The sequence below is a fragment of the Anguilla anguilla genome, chromosome 12 (assembly GCF_013347855.1).
Source record: "Anguilla anguilla isolate fAngAng1 chromosome 12, fAngAng1.pri, whole genome shotgun sequence".
Lineage (NCBI taxonomy): Eukaryota > Metazoa > Chordata > Actinopteri > Anguilliformes > Anguillidae > Anguilla > Anguilla anguilla.
This window is the reverse complement of record NC_049212.1, coordinates 30,035,662-30,054,180: the sequence shown is the minus strand read 5'-3', so window position 1 is coordinate 30,054,180 and position 18,519 is coordinate 30,035,662. Positions and strand designations below refer to the sequence as shown.

General features: G+C 43.7%; 1 protein-coding gene across 2 annotated transcripts; it reads right to left on the bottom strand.

The window, feature by feature from the left end:
• Nucleotides 1-1,971: 1,971 nt before the first annotated feature.
• Nucleotides 1,972-17,987, bottom strand: zgc:85932 (uncharacterized protein LOC405875 homolog). 2 transcript variants are annotated; one of them, XM_035386588.1, is made up of 20 exons: nucleotides 17,539-17,987; nucleotides 15,684-15,753; nucleotides 13,616-13,734; nucleotides 12,354-12,487; nucleotides 11,703-11,874; nucleotides 10,480-10,551; nucleotides 10,266-10,357; nucleotides 9,570-9,644; nucleotides 8,445-8,608; nucleotides 8,150-8,307; nucleotides 7,412-7,620; nucleotides 7,020-7,077; nucleotides 5,856-5,942; nucleotides 5,243-5,300; nucleotides 4,869-4,933; nucleotides 4,640-4,708; nucleotides 3,792-3,870; nucleotides 3,533-3,649; nucleotides 3,251-3,309; nucleotides 1,972-2,648 (listed from the first exon to the last, which is right to left on the bottom strand). In XM_035386588.1, exons 1-20 carry the CDS (start codon nucleotides 17,737-17,739, stop codon nucleotides 2,622-2,624), a joined length of 2,085 nt encoding a protein of 694 aa, XP_035242479.1. In that variant the 5' UTR covers nucleotides 17,740-17,987; the 3' UTR covers nucleotides 1,972-2,621. The 2 variants fall into 2 exon arrangements, with proteins under 2 accessions (XP_035242479.1, XP_035242480.1); XM_035386589.1 differs by having other exon boundaries at nucleotides 5,868-5,942.
• Nucleotides 17,988-18,519: the final 532 nt, after the last annotated feature.

Genomic DNA, 18,519 nt, shown 5'->3' with positions numbered 1-18,519 from the left:
TAATATTAATAATAATATTAATAATAACAATAATAATTTACAAAATAGTTTTTGCTTAAAAACAGTGTAGAGATTTTATTAGCCTAAATTCAGTGCAAAACAGGCACACTTTCCAGTGAAACAACATTACAGGATGGATTTATTAGACTATCAATAGGCCCACAGAAATCGTTTGAGCTAAGAGCGGTAGAATCCTGAACGGCCTGTCAATTAATTATTCAGGAGGATATGCTGTGTCGTGAATAATTCAATCCTTTTGTACAGTACCCCTTTTCACATATTTTTCTTCAAAGAAAGGTTTTGGATACTATTCTGTTTTACCACATTGAAAAGTGTGGAAATGCTAACTTGCTAACTGATTTCTGTGACTCAAGTTGGTTTTTAATTTTAAAAATGAGGTACTTCCATCATTAAAATTTCATAGATTCACTCAGGCTGACATAGCCCAACAGTGCATAAAGTAGGTCATGTTTTAACCGTGCGTCACTGTCGATTACCATCAGCGAGGGTCTGCATGCCATAGAGATGAACACAGGTCGTTTTGGTCGCTTTCATGTCTGAATGATGGATATGCTCTCTATAAACTTAATTATCTCGATTTACAGAAATTTCGTGTTACTTTAACACAACCATGTGTGCATTCAAAGCCGGTTTAAAGCGACCAATTAAAAATGATCCCCGTCAATTTAACACTAAAAATGCACTTTGTGGTTCTCGCCATTTAAATTTACCATGAATTACCATTGTGGATCTTCCATTCATTGGGGATTTGACCTTACTGATCATATACAGGAGTGGCTGTCACCATATTAAAACATTTAAAATGTAATCTAGACCGTGAAATCACATTCGCCTGTCTGTGTGTTGGCCTATATGATGGATAAACTTATAATTCTTCGATAGCATCCAAAATCCGAGAGGAAATGCGAAAACTACCTACCAAGTTACTTACCGCATAGTTTTCCCGCAGTGTCAGTGACCCACTTTATTCTGTAACCGTTTCAAAACAGTAACAGAAATCAACGTAGTGATAGGCTACTTTGAATTAGCAGCGATGTTTTGTCTTAAAAAGTCTTTATTTGAGATAGACTAGCGACTCCCTTCGTGGTTTTGGATGAGGCTTCAAATCTTGAGCGAATCACAGTTGTAGCTGTGCGGTAACAGGAAAATTTTGAAAATATGCCACTATTTTTTGGAATGCATCGTAAAATGTGACGTCGTAAAGCGGATATTTACGCATACCAAAAGAACTAAAACATTGCAAATTACGTGTTTAATCACTGTTACCGGCTACTCAGACGCTTTCTTTGCTGTTTTATCCAGCTGTATACATGGATGCTATGCAAATGCCATGTAAAAGTTCAGTAAGTCGCTCTGGATAAGAGCGTCTGCTAAATGCCAGTAATGTAATGTAATGTATTTTGATGCTCATGCAGAGCGATCTTCTGACGGGCATGCGGCTTAAATTGAGAAGGCACACCAACCTAGAAAAAAAAAACGGTTTTACGACATCAATCTATTGTACAGAATGCATTACCAGAAAGAATTAATGAAAATTAATGACCGCGACATTTATAATACATTTTTAATCAAATCAAAGGGGAACATCGGACACTTAGGACGTAAGGGGCAGGTGATCGGGCACCCGCAGCCCACCCTGGCCCCGCACGTGCCTGTGTTCATATAATCACACATTCGTGGCCTTGTAGTCACTCTGAAAGAACCTCTGTAAAGCAAACAAGAATCCAGGCCATAAACCGATATAATTCATTTTGCACAACAGCTAGGTTCTGCAAAGGTAAATTACAGCACACGTGTTTTTCAATCAGTGTGAGTCGATAGTGCGTTCATAATGGCAATGCATGTTGAAAAGTATATTTAACAGCTACAGTAGTTCCCAAAGACCGGTGTGTAAAACCAGTATGTTTCACCAGTGCACACTAGTAGGATAAATGCAGTGGGAGAATTGCATATTTTTTAATGTTTTTTTTAATTATCATACTCCAAATTAAGAAATCATCATAGCTCAACACTGAAAGCGTTTCATTATATTGTACGGAGGGTACAACATTTGAAAGACGTAGGTACCTGAAATGAAAACAACATACATATTTACGTCTCCCTCCAGAGGCCAAAATATACAAGTGCACTAAAAAGCGGAACACCTTCACAAAGCCTCCAGTTTTACTATTAGGCCTACATGTGAAACGACAGGACGGGCTTGAAACTTTTGCCGAGTCATCAAATACGTTACACCGATACCACTGTTTTTGTTTGATATTTAGGCCTGCATACGTAACATATAAAATGTTTATTAGCGGCTCCTCTGGTTGGTGAGGTGCCGTCCGACTGCTTAGCTCGGACAGCACAGCTAAAAGACGCTGCGGTTGGCGCATTTTGGAGGATGAACAAGGACACTCTGAGCCCTCCCCAACGGACTGAGGATTTTGCGCCAATGGAAGCAAGAATTATGTGATTGGGTATTACAAATGGGGGAACAACAAACAGGAACAGGAGGGGGGAATTAATTATTTAAAAACAACTGAATAAAACCCAACATCCTTGATCAGAGTTACTGCTGCATAATTCTCAACTGAAAAAAGAGTCCGTCTTGAAGGAGCTCAGTTGTACATCGTCAAGTGAAGCCACTGCAAGAAAGTAGAAAGGGAAAGCACAGAAATCAGTGTGTAGCTATCAATCATAAATCAAATGTAAAAAAAATAGACATGAAACATTGAGAAACTAATTATTAAAACAAATTAGCTATTGAAAAGGCATGGTTATTTGTTTTGTTTATTCAGAAAATGATTGCATCAGATCAGAGAAGGAAAGTCCTGGGGTCAGAAGGTACGCCAGAAGGTAAGTTTTGCCATGCGTTTCATCCACCCATGAACTCAACCACTTGATTTCAATAATTAGTTCTACCTCCTGACTGAAGCATTGTGCTAATTAGAAAATCCAGGAGGTTGGAACAAAATACTGGAGAGGACTTCTACTTTCCGAACCAGGATTTTCCACCTCTGCATCACTTTAAGTGTCCCGTTTCCTCTATTTAAAGTTAATTGTAAGTCTTTATGCTTTGTATATGCAGAATGTTAGTACAGTGCTTTAGCCAAAGATCTTTCTTTTCATTCAGCAAGATGTCACCTGTGTGTCAACTTTGCAGACAGCACACAAAATGGAGTATACATGCTTTTCACAACAGAATTATGCGTTTACAGCCGTCATCCTACCTGCACCATCTCCTTACCTGTCTAAAATTGAGTGAGACTGTTCCCATGCCCACCATGTCATATGTATTAAATTTGCCTGAAAGAAAGATGCACACAGTGTCTATGAGAAAAAAATCTGCACCAAACACCTACTTGTTACACATTCACACTGAAGTCTCACACATTCACAATCGCACGGCAGGCACTTGCTTTCACATTCTCGCACACACACATACACAAGCACATGCGTGCACATGCGCACACACACACACACACACACACACACACACACAATCTCTCGAGCCTCATTCTCCTCTTACTGATCGTGCTGTCCAGTTTGAGAAGCAGATAGAGGAATCCGAAATAGCTGACGGTATTATCTGGCTCCGTGTACCGCAGGCCAATCAGCTGCATCAAAAACTCATCAACCCACAGCCCTAGGGAGACGAGTACAGATAACTGAGCAGGCCACTGTAACAGTGGGAAAAGTACAGGGTATCTGGCAGATGCACAGGTGAAAGAGTGCCCCTAGGGGCAGGTTTGGTCACTGCTGAGGATTAACAGGGTGTAATAGCCTACCTGCAGCCTTCAAAGCAGGACCGATCTCCATGTAATCAAGTGACTGCGAATTATTCTTGTCAGCCTTTACAAAGATATCCTGTAAGAAAATCAACAGGTGACCAACAGAGTGATCAACAACACTCTTTACTTTTTAAGCATCACCTGCTGACCGACAGAATCCTTCTTTCATTCATGCTGAGATCAGTTAATTAATCTACACTTTTCAATTAACCTAACCTGCATCTCAAACAAAAAACATAATACAGGCTATATACAAGTTGCTCAACTAACATTGATAACAATAAAAAAAACTGGTTAAGCAAACTGACATACCGTTTACGTCAGTGGTGCTACGATTAAAATAAACTGGACCAGAGGTGATGTAGCTTAAAATTTGCTCCAGCATGTTTGCAAGGTTATTTCTTTACACAAACGGGTTGTCTTAAACTGACAGGTTGGCCCCTCGTTCCTGCTTTCATTTGCACTGTATATTTGTGGAAATTTAGTAATATTATAATAGGAGTATGTGTTTACTATGTCCTTAAACAGCATAGTTTTTCTCTGACTTGCCATCTTGTCAGTCACAGTGTTCTTCTTCCTCTGTGATGAGTTAAAGCAGGGATAGTGAAATCTGGCTCTCAAGGCCAGCAGTACTGCTGGTTTTCAGTCTTCCCCTCTAATCAGCACTGATTTAAACCTGGGATACAAGGTGGGTACAATCTCTGGCCAATCAGTGGCATTGATCAAGCAGTTGTCTGTGTCAGGTATAAAAGGAAACCAGCAGTGCTGCTGGCCTTGAGTGCAGGTGCAGGAAAGACCGGGCATTTGGATTCGGCACTGGACTTTTGACTTGAGGATGATCTTACCGTCCACTTCCTGAACCTCTTCCACAGTTCATGAAACTCCTCCCAGTCCAACTGTCCCGACACATTGCTCTGTGACATCACCATCGTCAAGGTCATGTCACCGTTTTCCCATTCTGAGCTAGCCTCAGGGAGGGATGTCCGTTTTGTTACTATTGTGTGTGTGTATCCACACACACAATAGATCATGTCAAGTTAAATATAAGCCTTATTTTGTCTGCTGAAAGGATACATCCATCAGGGCCACAAAACTCTTGCAGAGCTCAAGGCAAAGTCCCTTCTCGTACCCAGCCAACACTGGAAAGGAGAAGGAAGCAGGAAATTGGAAACAACAAATTAAAGCAGCCATCAGGTACACTACAGATACAGTGTAAATGGCATTCCTCTAATAGCAATTAGACGTACAGTCTGTCTTTAACTCACTGCAGGTAGTGAGTGTAACCACAAAAATGCATTTTGTTACAAAATAAAAAAAGACCTCCCAAAATATAACTGTTCACGTTGACTAGAGCCTGGATTGGAGTTAGGGTCTTCAGACCAAAGTGCAGTTCAGTAAGGATACTGATGTCCTGCCTATCGAAGCATGGAATGGAAATTCACACTTACCTTCTCCAATCACCTCCTTAAGCAGGTTGAGCAGCTGTAAAGCTCCACAGCGCTTCTTCTGGAGGGAGAACAGAATGACGGCATTTCAGTGATGGCATTTCTGTTAATATGTTGCAGTTATGCTATAGAGCATATGTTACAGAATTTCCCTTGTAGTGTAGGTTTCAGCATAGTAGAACATATGGTTCTTGGGATGAAGACCAGCAACTAATATCCCCTACTGGGGACAAAAATTAATTGCCAGGTCTTAGGAGGATATGGTTGAAGTGAAACTCTCCCTGTTCAGCATTAAGAGCTTTGAGATATGAAAAGCACTCTATATCAATGCAACCTATCACAATTATAACACTACAGAAATCTACTGGATTTGACTGGGCTGAGGATCTACACTCTCAGGAAAAAATGGTTCTTTGGCTTGTCTCCATAGGAGAACCCTTTACAGTCTGTTAAGGAACTGTGTGAATAGTGCGGAAAGTGCTCTAGCTTCCAGATTGCACCATTTTGCCCAACAAAGAACACTTGAACTAGATGGGGTTCCTGTATGGAGACACAGAGGAGCCTTTTGAAACCCTTTCATCTGAGAGTGCAGGGCTCTCTCCACTCACTCACTCACTTCCGCACTCACGCTGTTGCAGTGTTTCTTAAATAGCATGCGGAGGGTCGCAGCAGCGGGAAGAAGCGGCTCTCTGGGAGGGGCGAGCTGCGGGAGGAAACACAGGCATCACTCGCTGATGTCACAACCAGCATTCTCTGCGTGTGGATACGCCCCCAATGCTGGAACATGCCACACGGCGACGTCACACAGTGTTCAATGCTGGAAAATGATGCTTCACTGTCATATCACATTGGCATCCTCTACATTTGCATTCACACTTACTCCTCACAAGGTTCAAACAATGATGTCACATAGTGATGTCACACAGTCAAATGGAATGGTACGTCTAATTGTCAGGTTAAATGGGCAAGTTAGTTTATAGGTGAGCCTCAGCTTAGCCAACCCTCAATTTACTCCTCACAGTTAATGCATGATAACTGTATTCTGCAACACTGTTCCCATCCTCTTTATAGTCCAGCTACCTCCTTCCGGGCAAAGGTGCAGGTCCCCGAGACGTGGAGCTGGCAGATATAAAAAGGCCTTTGTACCAGCAGCGATCGCATTGTCAAACAAATGGTGTCTCTGCGGGCATCGTATCCTCTAGCAATGTATCCTTATGGAAAACCATTCTTTTTATGTCATGGATCATTTAGTATATGTGCTGTGTCTATTGTCCTGGGTTGTACACAGCTTTTAACTGTGGCTTGTCTGAATTACTTGACAGCAACACAAATTTACCTTTGGGTACAATAAAGTTACCTCATACCTTGTACCTTGTATACTACTGGAACATCCTGGACTTGTGCGTACACACGTACGCCTCGCAATGTTAGAACAATGATGTCACATAAGGATGTCACAACGACAATGACAATATTGGCACAGTAATGTCATTCAATGGTGTTGTGGATGCAGAAATATTTACATCTCACAACGTTGAAGCCCAATTCCTTGATGTTACGCATCGACTCTGTAATACCACAGCCAGACTTTGTATATAGGGCAATGCTTGAAGTGGGCCGGATCGGATCCACCCAAGGTTTCTGACTTTGAGTTGTTGCCACTGTCACTCTTGGGCTTGCTAATGGGGGGCCTGGGCCCAGAATGTCTGTGAAGTGAATCAAACCCAGGAACTCCAGTGGGGCAGAGGTGCAGCATGTGGGAGGGGCCTCTGGGACTAACCTGTGCTGTCTTTACCTCAGTGGGGAGGTTTTCAACCATCCTGTGAATACCAGTAGGCCTGCAAACAAAACAACTGCATGATCACACAAAGCATTTCATCCAGTAAAAAAAAAATGACAAAAACAAAACGAGCAGCCAACACATTTTCATTTCAAACATACACGCCTGCCCCTGGCAATATGGCATTAATTTTACCTGCAGGGTCACTGGCTGGTAATTCAAGCAAACATGGATATGTAAGAATTACTACTATCAAACTTGAATGGTGTGAACATGGCTTTAAAACTTCATAAAGGACAATTCAGAGCACCCCCTAAAGATCAAGATGAGCTGACAGTGTGCTTATATGGCTACCTCCTTCCTGACTAGTCTTATAAACATGCTCCACTCACACAGCTGTGTTCCCCTTCTCTGTTAAGATTCGCAGCATGAACTCTCCCTCTCGATTGGCCTCTGCCATTGAAGGGATTATGATGTAATTTCCAGGTGCTAGGTGACCACTGAGCACCACCTCCGCGCGGGGGTTGTACTGTTGCAGGCTGAGCAGGGGTTGTTGCAAAGTGAAGTCCAGCGAAGAGAGGAATGAACAGTCTGAGCGAGCCTGCATAACACACATACATATGTACACACATGCACACACACACACACCCACACACACACGCACAAATACATGTACACAGACATATATGTACACATACGTACACACATGCACAAATGCACGCACACGTGCAGACAGACGCATATTCGCACACACACACACACACACACACACACACACATATTAGGGCAAACAGTGACACATGCTGTCATATGCCTGTACAGCAGATGTGGTACTGTATATGTGCTGCCTAGAATAGTGTCCTGTATTTGGTCTTTGTTGCCTTAGAAGTGCATATGTTTATCAGGTTGACCTGATGGATGTGCAGGGTGTGTGCAGGTGTTGTTTCCTGGTAGATGTGCATGGTGTGTGCAGGTGTTGTTACCTGATAGTTGTGCAGGGTATGTGCAGGTGTTGGTTAACTGGTAGATGTGCAGGGTGTATGCAGGTGTTGATTAACCGGTAGATGTGCAGGGTGTGTGCAGGTGTTGATTAACTGGTAGATGTGCAGGGTGTATGCAGGTGCTGTTACCTGATAGATGTGCACATTCAAGCCCATCTTTGCTGCAGTACGTCTTTTCTGCTTCTGCATTAATGCCACCAGGAAGGTGCAAGTCGGTTTAACACCACCATTGTCACTGTCTTCCTTAAGCAGGGTCAGGGCGAACTGAGGATTCTGCCAGAACCAGCCTGCACACACACACACACACACACACACACGCACAGATGTGCACGGGACGGAATGAAGCGCTTAAGGAACGTGCAGAGGGATGGAATTCAGCGCTGTAAAGTTTGCTGAGGGAAAGGCAGACGGAGATCTTCGCTACCTCCGTTGGGCTGGCCTCCCGCGGTCCGGCTGCGCTCCCAGCGCCCGTAATGCACCGTGCAGTGCCAGGGCCGTCGGCTGGAGCCCAGCTCGCTCAGCACGCCGTCGTGGAGGTGACACAGCTCCATTGAGTCAAAGTGCTGACGGAAATCAGGCACCGACATCCTGAGGAGAGCGGGCGGACGTGGGCACAGAGAGGCAGAGAAAAGAGACGGAGGTGGTATTGTTTTTGAAGCATTTCTTTTTCTTTTTTTTTTTTTTAAAGCGCTTGCCACCTTTTATCCCAACCTTTTATGAGAACGCGCGACTGCATTCGTCTGCGCTCGCTGCCGCCACCTCCGCAATCGATTTGGAAGAGCGCAAACAATGCATGCGCTCCCCTCCGAAGCATGTGACATCAGCCGCACTTCCCACAACGCCACAGATTGCGTTTGGGCTTGCACAGAGCTGGAGGAAGGCCCTTCGTGCACAGCTCGACAGGCTGAAATCCGGGCCTCCGTTTGACCAGTGGGGGTCGCTGGTGTGCAATGACATGCCGTCACCCTGACTAACTGAAACCCTGTCTCCCTTGGGCAATGCTAGCATTGTCGGGAGACCCTGCAAATAGGAATTACATTGCACTGTTTGCACTGTTACGCTCGACATGTGACAAATAATATGATTTGAACTGAATTTAATCTATACTTCGCCCTGCAGGGCTGCCAACCATAGTCGGCACTAATATGGTATGGTTCGTGTGGGACCCATCCACACAGCAGAACATTGTCTTTACAAACCTGTTCATGAAACACTGCGGCTGTAGTGTGTGTATTCCTCTGACACGCAAGCAAAAGAGGAGAGGTGTGTCTCTCAAATAAAAACCGGCAGGCTACAAATAACTAGCATGAAGTTGGGAGGAACTAAGGCAGAGGTAACCCAAACAACCTTTTTAACCCCACCCATTCTCCTGGCATGATAAGGCCAGCTGTGTCCCCCATTGCCAGTTTCCTGATAATGGCCAACTACTGGCACAGCTAGGACTCACGCTTATGAGTCACGAGGCTCAGGCCTGTACAGGGCCCAGCTCATGTCTAGGTCTTTACTGAAAGAGCACTCAACGGACTGCTAGGCGTTTCATAGGACCCACCAGAACTCTCCGTCATCCCTGCTGACTCGGCTCAGTCGCCTCTGCTCCTCCTCACTGACCACTCTCCACTCTGGGCTGAAGGCACACACACAGGCACGTGTATGAGCACATACACACACACACACACACGCACGTGTATGAACACATACACACACACACATACACACACACAGGCACGTGTATGAACACATACACACACACACACACACACACAAACACACATACACACACACACGCACGTGTATGAACACATACACACACACACGCACACACAAACAGGTATGCACACAGACGCACACACATACGCACACAAAGACACACACACAAAACCCTCCTTTGAGCAAGCTGCCTAAGTAAATCTGCAGACACTAGAAGGCCATGGTAGCTTTACATTATTTTTTTTATTATACTTATTGAGCTTTACCACTATAACCCATTAACTATAGTCCATGCCTATCGGCAAGTACACAGAAAGCATGGCACCAAAACATCATGCTTGGCTGTGTAGTCTGAATTGGGTGCCGTACAGTTGAAAATATATTATAATTTTGCAGACACTTTTAACCAAACGGACTTACCAAAAAAATGCTTTTACCATGGTAAGAAAACACCACAAGAGCAGGATACTGGGAAAGCTACAATCAAAATTACAGGCCGTTGAGTTGCCTGTCCCAAGGCCTGAACACCCATTCATACCCGTTAATGTCACTCCAGGGCCCCAGCCACTCCCCCATCCCCCAGGGGTTGTGCACGCGCACCAGGTCCACATGCCCAAATTTGGTCCTAACCTGGGAGGGACAGAGAGGGTGACATCACGGTGCCATGTTGACCGTTGCATTTTTCACTCGCACACGACTGACTGCAATAAATACAGTCGGCAACAATTTTAAAGCCCAGCAGGGGGTGATACCTTCTCCACCCCCGTCAGTGAATAGGCATGTCGAAAAATGATTCCAAACTCATTCTTCTGTCCAAAAGGGCCCTGTATGCACATAAAGACACAGAGAAACACAGTTTTTATACACTACACTCTCAGAAAAAGGTCCTTTGGCTTAACTTAGTTCTTTACGTAACCATCTATGGTAGGTGTGAAAAGTATTAAAAACATCCTGATTGAACCATTCTGCCTTACAAAGAACCCTTGAACACAGAGGAGCCTTCTAGAACCCTTCTGAGAGTGTGAGGTCCTTATTCTTATTACATCATACATATGTGAGTCAACTAGGTATGTAAAAGAGGACGAACAGAAAGAGGTTAAAGCTGGCAGCATACTCAGTAAGAAGAAAGAACTTCAGGATTGAGAACCACCGGCAAACATGTCCACAAACACTGTTGTCGATATACTCAGTGAGAACACCGCACCATTTAAAGTCACTCCACGCCACTGGGGCGTGAATAATTACGAGGCAGTTATTAACCGGGGCTGGAATCTCTCCCAGACCTCCGTCTCGAGGCTACGCCATGGATGTATGCGAGATCACAACGCAAAACAAAAAGTTTAAAGTGGTTAAAGTGGGTGAATTTTATCTAGCTATGCAAAAGAAGAAAAAAAAGGTGAAGGAGATGGTACGTTCGCCCTCTAAATCAGAGTAGGACGGAGAATGGAGAGTTTTGTCTGTACATTCGGCAAATGCGGAGTTTAGACGAGGGGGTCCACTTTCTCTTATTTCCAAATGTGTGCCAGGCATTTTGATGACTTGCTGAAACGAGTAGCACCATTCATCAAACATGCGCGAACTCACAGAATTCCCATCTCTACAGAAGAGAGATTGGCGTTGACTCTCCGTACATTAGCATGTGAAGTCTGCCCTCTGTACTCTCAACCGTGACGTAACCAACCATGTGATATTTGGACCAATAGCTGAGAGGGGGAGGTCGGAGAACAAGAAAGAAGTTTTCCAAAAGTTCTTCCTGGAGGCCGTCGCACACTGCACCGTACGAACACACAACACCGCGTTTTTTTGTTCTTCAGTTGTTCTCATTGCTTCATTTTGCTCAAGAAGTTCCACTTCTTACGAAGTATACTGCCTACTTTACTCAGACAGACATTTCTTCTTGGAAATGTCTGGTTAAATGGCAGGTAAGCCGGGTAAATAACCGGAACGCAGTAACGGCAGTCAGTCGTCATGGCACCTTGAAGCTGGCGCAGTTTATGAGCGTTCCCTTCCGAAGCAGCGGCTGCAGGAAGCTGACCAGGTCCATGGGCAGCATCATTATGCTCATCGCCTGCGTCACGCCCCCCGTCATGTCCAGCATGGCCTCGTGGGGGAGGCCCATGTCGAGCGCCCCGTACCCCCCCTTCAGCCTGGGAAAGAGAGGGGGAGCCAAACAATGCAGGAGGGATACACCAAATACTCCGAACCACGCCTTGGATGAGGCAGCATGCGTACTGCATCAGACTTAATCACGTCATCTCAGCACCAACGTATGGGAACCCATAAAAAACGTCATTTAAAACCGCAAATAATGTGCCGTGCCACTCAACGTTTTGCAGGTAAAAAGAGATCAGCAGACACTGAAACACACTGTGGAGAAGGGGCGGTCTACTCTGCTGGATGACCGGATGAGAGAATTAGGCATGTTTTTAACAGGATGCTCTGCATTCCTGCACGGAAGACACTTGAGAAAACGTGGACTAACGCGCAGTAAATGTCCTCCTTGCTGTTCACTAAGCTGGCGTAGTCACGGTGACAGTAATGGGGGACGTTCTGCACATGACTCAATTGTAACTGTACATTGACTGTAGCTCGGCAGTGAAACGAATGGGGTGGCGTGGACACTGACTTGGCGTAGGCCTTCTCCAGCAGGGGGCTCCAAAACTCGTCCTTTCTGGAGCAGCGCAAGAACACCAGCTGGCCGTTCCGAGTCGGCAGGAAGTCGTCGATCTTCACTTCTTGCCATTCACCGTATTGCCAGAACTGGGGGATAGGAAGGCGGTTATGCAATTGGCTTAAGGGGGGGGGGGGGCGGGGGGGGGGGGGAGAGGCAGAGAAGAGGTAAGGGCTCAGGCAACACAAAGATGCTGCCTTACTCTTCTATCCTGGTTGTAATTGGTCAGCTGGCAGCTTCTGTAATTTTTATATATCCTTCTAATACCCAGACATTCATTTTTGTCCCCTCCAGATGACATTAGTATCCAAGTGTTAATATCCCGAGAACCATATATTTTACTATGCTGAAACCTACACTACGGGGGACAGTCAATAAAAATAAAATACATAACATTTTTGCTGCTACAAGTTTTTATAACTAGTGTAAACGGGGTAAAGGTTTACAGGGTAAAGGTTTATGCCAAATTCAAAATAAAGCTCTGAATGGCACAGTTTCAGTGTAACATGTTGCTCTTCATGGACTAGAAAGACCTGCCATCAGCTTTTAATTCTCTCACAAATGGTCCCTATCAAATTTCACGAGTCATGGCTGCGTCACCCGCAAACCACAAACCATTCCTCCAGTGCAACTGACAATACACACAACAGGCCCCAAAGAACTTGCTGGAACAGTAACGCAAGCAACCCTGTATAACTGACTTCCTCTCTGCCCCAGGGTTTCTGCACATCTGACTGGAGAAGAGAGAGGGAGGATATTGGCACTTTTCTTGGAAAGCAGGAGCTTAAGGGCCTAAAGTAGGGCAGCCCAACCGTTTTCCTGGAGATCTGCCACCCTGCAGGTTTTCAATTGAACCCTAATTCAGCACACCTGATTCTATCCATTAGCAGTTCAACAACATCTCTAGCTGTTATATAAGGCATGTGTTGTTAGGGTTGAAGTGGAAACCTACAGGATGGTAGGTTTTCAAAATCTCCAGAAACAGTGTTGGGCAGTCCTGGCCTAAAGGATATTACACAGAAACCTACAGCTGCTGGAGGGACATTCCCACTCATGAGAACCTAACTAAAACCCATAAAGCTCTCATTGGACTTTGCTCTCAATGACTAATCCAAAATCAGCTCATTCACCCATAACCCTACAACAAAACTTCTCATAAGAAGCCCAAAACTGATCCTGGATCAGGGTCTAGTAGCGTCCAAAAAAGACAGGCTGACCCGGAAGACGAAGCATCCGGTATAGCCCTCCTGGAAGCTCTGACCCTTAGGTATCACACGCTCCAGAAGGTGGCGGTGTAGAGAGAGCGACGCCACCGCGGACAAGAACCAGCAGTCATCTGAGAGAGAAGGAGAGAGAGACCACATCATACACACACACGCAGAATCGCATGCACTCACACACACAACACACAGACAAACACACACATATGCGCACACCTTTTTTTAACCAATCCATAATTTTGCAGTTTAATCTGTAATCTATATCTAGCATAATCTATATTGTACATAGTTTTTTTGTGTAACCTCTGTTTTGCCAACACAAGTGCCTATATCTGTAATGCCAGAAAAGAAAGAGAGCGTGAAGAATACAACTGACACACTGACAAAATTTCAACCAGAAGATCTGTCTGTCCTGAACAAAAAGCTGTATTACATTACTTTAACCGAGTGCTCTGGAAAGCTCCAACGTGTAGCTCTAAAGACTGTAAACAAGGTGTGATCGACCTACTACTACTGACAGCCAATGAAAGCAGGCCTCGGTGTGTACATAGTTTAAGGTAAAAAAAATGTCTTATTCATTAGTACTAGAGAAGACTTGTTTTTTTAACACTATGCAAATGTTATTTAGATGCTTTCAGTGAGAACATACAGCTGCAACCATTTGTTGTAAACCTATATCCAAGATTCTGCGCGAAAGAAGCCCAAAACTTATTTTTTCCCATCCATTATTGTTTTTAATGGATAGCTTTGGCAAACCTGCTGTTTGTCCCCACAGCAGCAGCAACAGCTAAGAAGTAGAAATGGGAAATATTGGAGAAAGATATTGGAAGAAATATTATTTTAGCAGGCTGTGTGTATTGATTGAAGCAACAATTAAATTCTTCTCTAAATAAAAAGCTAGTTGCGTTAGCTAGCTAGTTGAGTAACACCTACATAGCCAGCAACCCATCAGTAACACTTTGCAACTAAATGAAGGTGTTCAATTTCAACTCAAGAGTTAAATCAAAGTTAGCTAGCAATACAGAGAATGATTGCTCAAACAGGGATGCGGAACAAGATGGCTGTATTTCATAGTCCATAATCGAGTCCTGACCATGTCAAGGGAGTGCAGAGATGGCCCCTTCCAGGAATCAATCAAATAAAAATATTTATGGTTCTTAACCATCGATATCTGAAGCCTTTTTTGTGTGTGTCTATCAAGTTCTCATAATGTAAGACATGATTTTTTTAAGGTGGTATGAAAATGCAAAAACTCCATCCCGCTTTGCAGACACCACTGCCTGGTGTTTTTTTTTTAATTCTGGAGAGAACCCTGAATCTCCTACAGCTTCACAAAATCCCAACCGCCCCAATCGCAACGCGTGCATGCAGTGTTATCGCTAGCTACACATGGAACGCTGTCCTCGGCCAGTTCCACTGTGCCGTGCAGCGTGGCAGGCAGCCTGCAGAGTGAGATGAAGCACAGAAGCGAGGTGCAGTGAGCGCATGTTCTGTCCGAAAGCACCTTCACCACTTCCGTGGCTCATTTCTTTAAAACAGTTCTCCCATAGCTAGATGTTTCCCATGCAAACAGGACGACAAGTAGCTGTGCTCATCTTGAAACGTCACAGACAAAAGCCTAAGCACTGTATCACAGTGTGGAGAAATAGTTACAGTGGCCTGGGGGGGGGGGGGGGGGGGGCTTTTTAACCCCTGCTAACCTAACATGACAAATAAACAACTAAATAATCAACAGCACACCTGCAGGTTTGATGATAATGATGATAACAGTTAACATTTACATCTGGAACTGTCAATATTATTTAGTCAAAAATGATTAATCATTCTGATGCAACTTCACACAATCACAAAATCTGCCCCACCCAGGTAAAGACCAAATTTTAATGTATGCAAATATCAAGATGAAAGAGAGACAGGGGTGAGAGAGAAAATAAGGGAGAGAGAGGTGGGAGAGAGAGAAAGACAGAAGGGGAGGGAGAGAAAGAAAGACTGAGAGAAGGGGAGGGAGAGAAAGAGCAAGACAGAGGGGCGAGTGAGAGAGAGATGGAATCAGCAGATCACTCACTCAGATCTCCCTGACACACGTCCATGCGGGAGGCATCATCTATGATGAACTGTGCAGTTGGACAGATTTCCTGAGAGAAGAGAGAGAGGCCCAGCTGATACTTCACCTCTCCACAACACCGTAAAACTTTTGCAACATAACAGTAGGCTGACCAGATGAACTTTTATTCCCAGACATCTCTTCCTTAGGTGACCGAAAAAAAATTCCGTCCAGGTGGGATTTATAAATTCCTAAAAATGTCTGGTTAGGTTTTGCCTATTGCTTTGACCGCACATAAACAAATAGCCTAGCATTATGATCATAATGCACGTCGGCTCCTGTCCTCAGTTTTTGAAATCCAATATACAGCCACCTTATATGACAAGAGCAACTGTACATGGATATTGCCCTTGAGATTATCTAATTTGCCATGTAATTTAGTGTTGTGCTGGATTACTGTTACAACACAAAGGATTACGTTAATATTTTTGAGTAAAGGCATTGTAATTTAGGGATGAAAGAGTACATTAATTTGTTGCTTCAAAAGAACCTTTTTTTTCAGCTTTTTAACTTTTTCTACGAAAAGCTTTGTGATTTTTTATGTGACATTTCATTTTTTTTTTTGGGAAAGGGGCAGTTACTATTTTCTTCATAAATGCAGAGCCAAAGGACATATTAAATGAATGCCATGGAGACAGCGAAGCTAGTACGCACAATAAATATCTATGGCATCTCTATGGCAAAGCTCCAGGAACCTGGTTTTCAACAGGGGGTCCTTGAAGGTACTGTAGGGGGTCCCTGGCCAGACTTGATATGCAATGATTATATATAGATTTGGGGAAATATTTTTAATTATTGAATAGGATCCATATGAAAGGGTTAAACTCCCACATGGATCCTCCAAATTAAAATGGCTTCATATCAATTCAAACAATACAAAGCTTAAGACTGGGATAAATGCACCAGTTAAAACCACCATGGAAAACATAAACCGGTCCAACAGGATCCCAGAGAGACAAAACCCCTGAACATCGACAAAGGGGAAAGATCCAAAGACATACTGATATTTCATACCCACTGGACAAAGGCAGCATGAGCTATACAGCCAATGGAGAGATCAGTGCTTGCAGTTTCAGGAGTCACAACTGATAAGAAATGTGCATAAAGGTACAGGTACAAAGGTACACTACAAAGTGTTTGTACTTTATCATCTCCATCACGTCATGGTGTTACTGTAGCAGCTTAAAGTGATCCAATGCATTTCAATGATGCTCCTGTGCAGAGTAACTGGACCAATGGCCTTTACTCAGAGGACCATCGGTGGAACATCTGGTGACTAAGACATCATTCCCAATTAAGCTTGAGGCAGGCAGAGCCACGGTCTTATTCTTCCCAGTTTCCGGATCCCATATTAACTACGTCTAACTGGAAGAAACCCGCGATTTGCTACGAGAAAAGGTGATTAGGTGTTTTGGGTATCAGAACTTGAGGTGTAGCCAGAATCTTCGCCTTACCATTTGGCTTATCAAGCAAGGCAAGCCACTTCTTCAAGTCATCATGTGGCAGAACATATGCATGCCCAAGACCCCTAAAGGAGTATCTTCGTGTAACTTCCCAACAGTATCATTACATTACATTACAGGCATTTGGCAGACGTTCTTATCCATTACAGATGTGCAGAATACAATTCCAGACACACCCCACCGCCGTACCGTCAATCATGCGTTCAAAATAACTGTCCTGCGAGATCACAGTGTGGGCTATCCTAGTTTAGCTCATACCATGATGTTAAATAGTCTAAAATGAAATTCAGCAAAATAAATAAATAAATAAATAAATAAATTGCATGACCACGATTCTTCACGGTATAGTTTACCTTGGGTCGCTTCCATTTCAGGCCGGACTGCTCCATGCCCTCCGTGGGAAAGGTGGAATCCACAAATAAGGGCTGATCTTTAAAATTAGTCTTACACTTCGGATATCTTGACCGGGTCACAGAGCTTCCCAGCTGCTGAGGCGATGGTTCTGCCAAGCCGGCTCCTATAGCCAGTTCAGAGTTTTTAGCGGTGTCGCACATTGTAGAGCTGCAAGTATCACTGCACGTTATATTCGTAATGAAGTGTGCAATCTTCAAATTTCAAATTCAATTAAGTTCCCTAAAGTTTATGAAATAAGTAAATCGCTGGAGGTCGGTCAAAACCGCAAGCTACAAGTTAATGTAGTACATAACTGAATTAAACCGTTTAATAGTTAACTTCCAGCTACGCACTGTGGGATCTGTCCTGACTTCCTGAAACAAGCTGTTTCTATAGAACAAGGCTTCAGGTTGTCAGAGCCAAGGCTCATAACGCCTCTCAAAAAAAAAAACACCACACCCTCTTAAAAGAAAATCCCCAGTGACGCACCTTAGTAGGAATCATTTAGATCTGCTTCTGGCATAGGCTACTGGCATTTTAAAACCAATCACATTGTTACATATACATAAGTATAAAATGTTATGTCATGTACAATGTAGCAAGGGCAATTCAACAGGAAAATACAGACCAGACACACATACAAAGTACTGGGAAATGTTATTCTAAAATAAATTCTTCTATTCTAACTGAAAATTAGTTACATTCTGGTAAACGGCCTATATCATTTTGTAGCCTGGCAAATGCGCTTTTTTTTTTTTTTTTTTGCACAAGTGTGTCCAAAAGGCGTAATTGATTGTATTGAAGTATTGTACTCGGGGGTGAGGCGGGGCCTTCACAACTTGTTGAAAATGCATCACGCACAAATGAACATGTGCATCTATCAACAATGAAAACCACTGTAGAATATACCTTTTGATAAAAAATTTAAAAAACCTGCATAG